A 1,454-nucleotide genomic window follows, 5' to 3' on the forward strand; every position below is an offset into this window, starting at 1 on the left:
TTAATAATGTTGAACTATAACATTATACTCAACCGTAGCATTTCCACCAGGAACATCAAAATAAAAGAATTTCAGCTGCGCCACCCCACGTGCAAGGCGGAAAACACCAGTCCCCCCAACGACAGGCAGCTCACGGTGCTTCTGGAGAGTCGGATTATAGCCTACAACGGTGAGAGTGCTACCATTGTACTTGTCATCTGTGAACACAAAGTTCATGACACAAAGTAAATGACTTGGTTCATTTATGGCAGAGGAGGAAAACAGACCCTGGACTCGCCCCACGAGCTTCGACTTGAACTCTGGTCCAGCTGTTAAAGGATCATCCATGATACTAGTCATGCCGAAGAATTTTGGTGACTTAGGGCTGGAGTTTTGCTGCTGAGCCACAAGAACAGAGGTTTTACCGCGCAGATCATGATAATAGAAATGCAGTTTGGTAAGTTTCTCCGTGTTTTGTCCTTTTCCTCGGAACCATTTCTCCAGATCTTCTGCCCCTTGGCCATTGCTTGAAAACACTGGCAATGCCGCGGCCACCACCACACAGAAGATGAAAAGCAGAGCTAACTTAGCCATCTCTCTTCGTATCGAGATATTGTTATGAACTTGTGATAGGTTTCTAGGACACATGACTATATATAGAACACAAGGTATAGAAGAAAATGATCACAGAAGGAATGGCCATACCAGCATGCTCTCACTACTGACAACTATGCACCATTAATGCACCTGATCAACTCATGAGTTGTTGCAGGTTTCGCACAAAGCCCCTGTTACTGAATACTCTTGATCACTCATACCACTTCCAGTAATTTAAGTTATCATGGGCTAGCATGCCATGCCAGACCATCTCAATTATTTCGGATTTTTTTCTTGTTTCTCATCATTTTTCTATGCTGTATTACAAGCAAAGCTAACCCAACAAATTTTTTTCAAAATGACTTGACTAGTATAAATAGATTACATGGCCGCATTACAAGAGATGTACTCCCTCGGTCCTAGCACGTTGTTTACGTTTCATGTTTGCGCGTATTTTGAGACTCTTATAAAATATAGTTTCATAACATTTTTTAATTTATTAATTTTTGAATAAAAGTTTAAACGTCAAACTTTTCTTCGGGGAAATTTTTTTAAAAATATTATGAAAATACTTTACAAGAGTGCGTGCCAAAAAGTAACGTAAAGAACCTACCATAAGAGAACGAGTATGTAATTAGGTAAATATACACAATTGTCCGGAAAGAAAAGTTGATACAAACACCTCTATGCATGGCCTGCATGTTCTGCTGACAATTTTGCACCATGGCACCCTCCACCGAATTCCAGGACCATGGAGGAGGTAGCATGCGGGGAGTACGGCATACCCGATCAACTCATTAGTCGCAGATTTCGTTTGATGCCTTATTGACTACGGTTCACACTCTTCACCTATACGAGTTCCAGTACTTGGGTAATTA

At 41.1% G+C, this 1,454-nt stretch overlaps 1 protein-coding gene across 1 annotated transcript; it reads right to left on the reverse strand.

Annotated features, from left to right (window-relative positions):
* On the reverse strand, positions 1-573 carry LOC108208130 (dirigent protein 22). Its single transcript, XM_017378620.2, has one exon. It carries the CDS (start codon positions 571-573, stop codon positions 1-3), a length of 573 nt encoding a protein of 190 aa, XP_017234109.2.
* Between the last annotated feature and the right edge of the window lie 881 nt (positions 574-1,454).

This window comes from Daucus carota, chromosome 2 (assembly GCF_001625215.2).
Source record: "Daucus carota subsp. sativus chromosome 2, DH1 v3.0, whole genome shotgun sequence".
Lineage (NCBI taxonomy): Eukaryota > Viridiplantae > Streptophyta > Magnoliopsida > Apiales > Apiaceae > Daucus > Daucus carota.

Excerpts from the sequence above, each read along its gene's own strand:
- LOC108208130 (XM_017378620.2), bottom strand. The coding sequence starts at position 573 with ATGGCTAAGTTAGCTCTGCTTTTCATCTTCTGTGTGGTGGTGGCCGCG.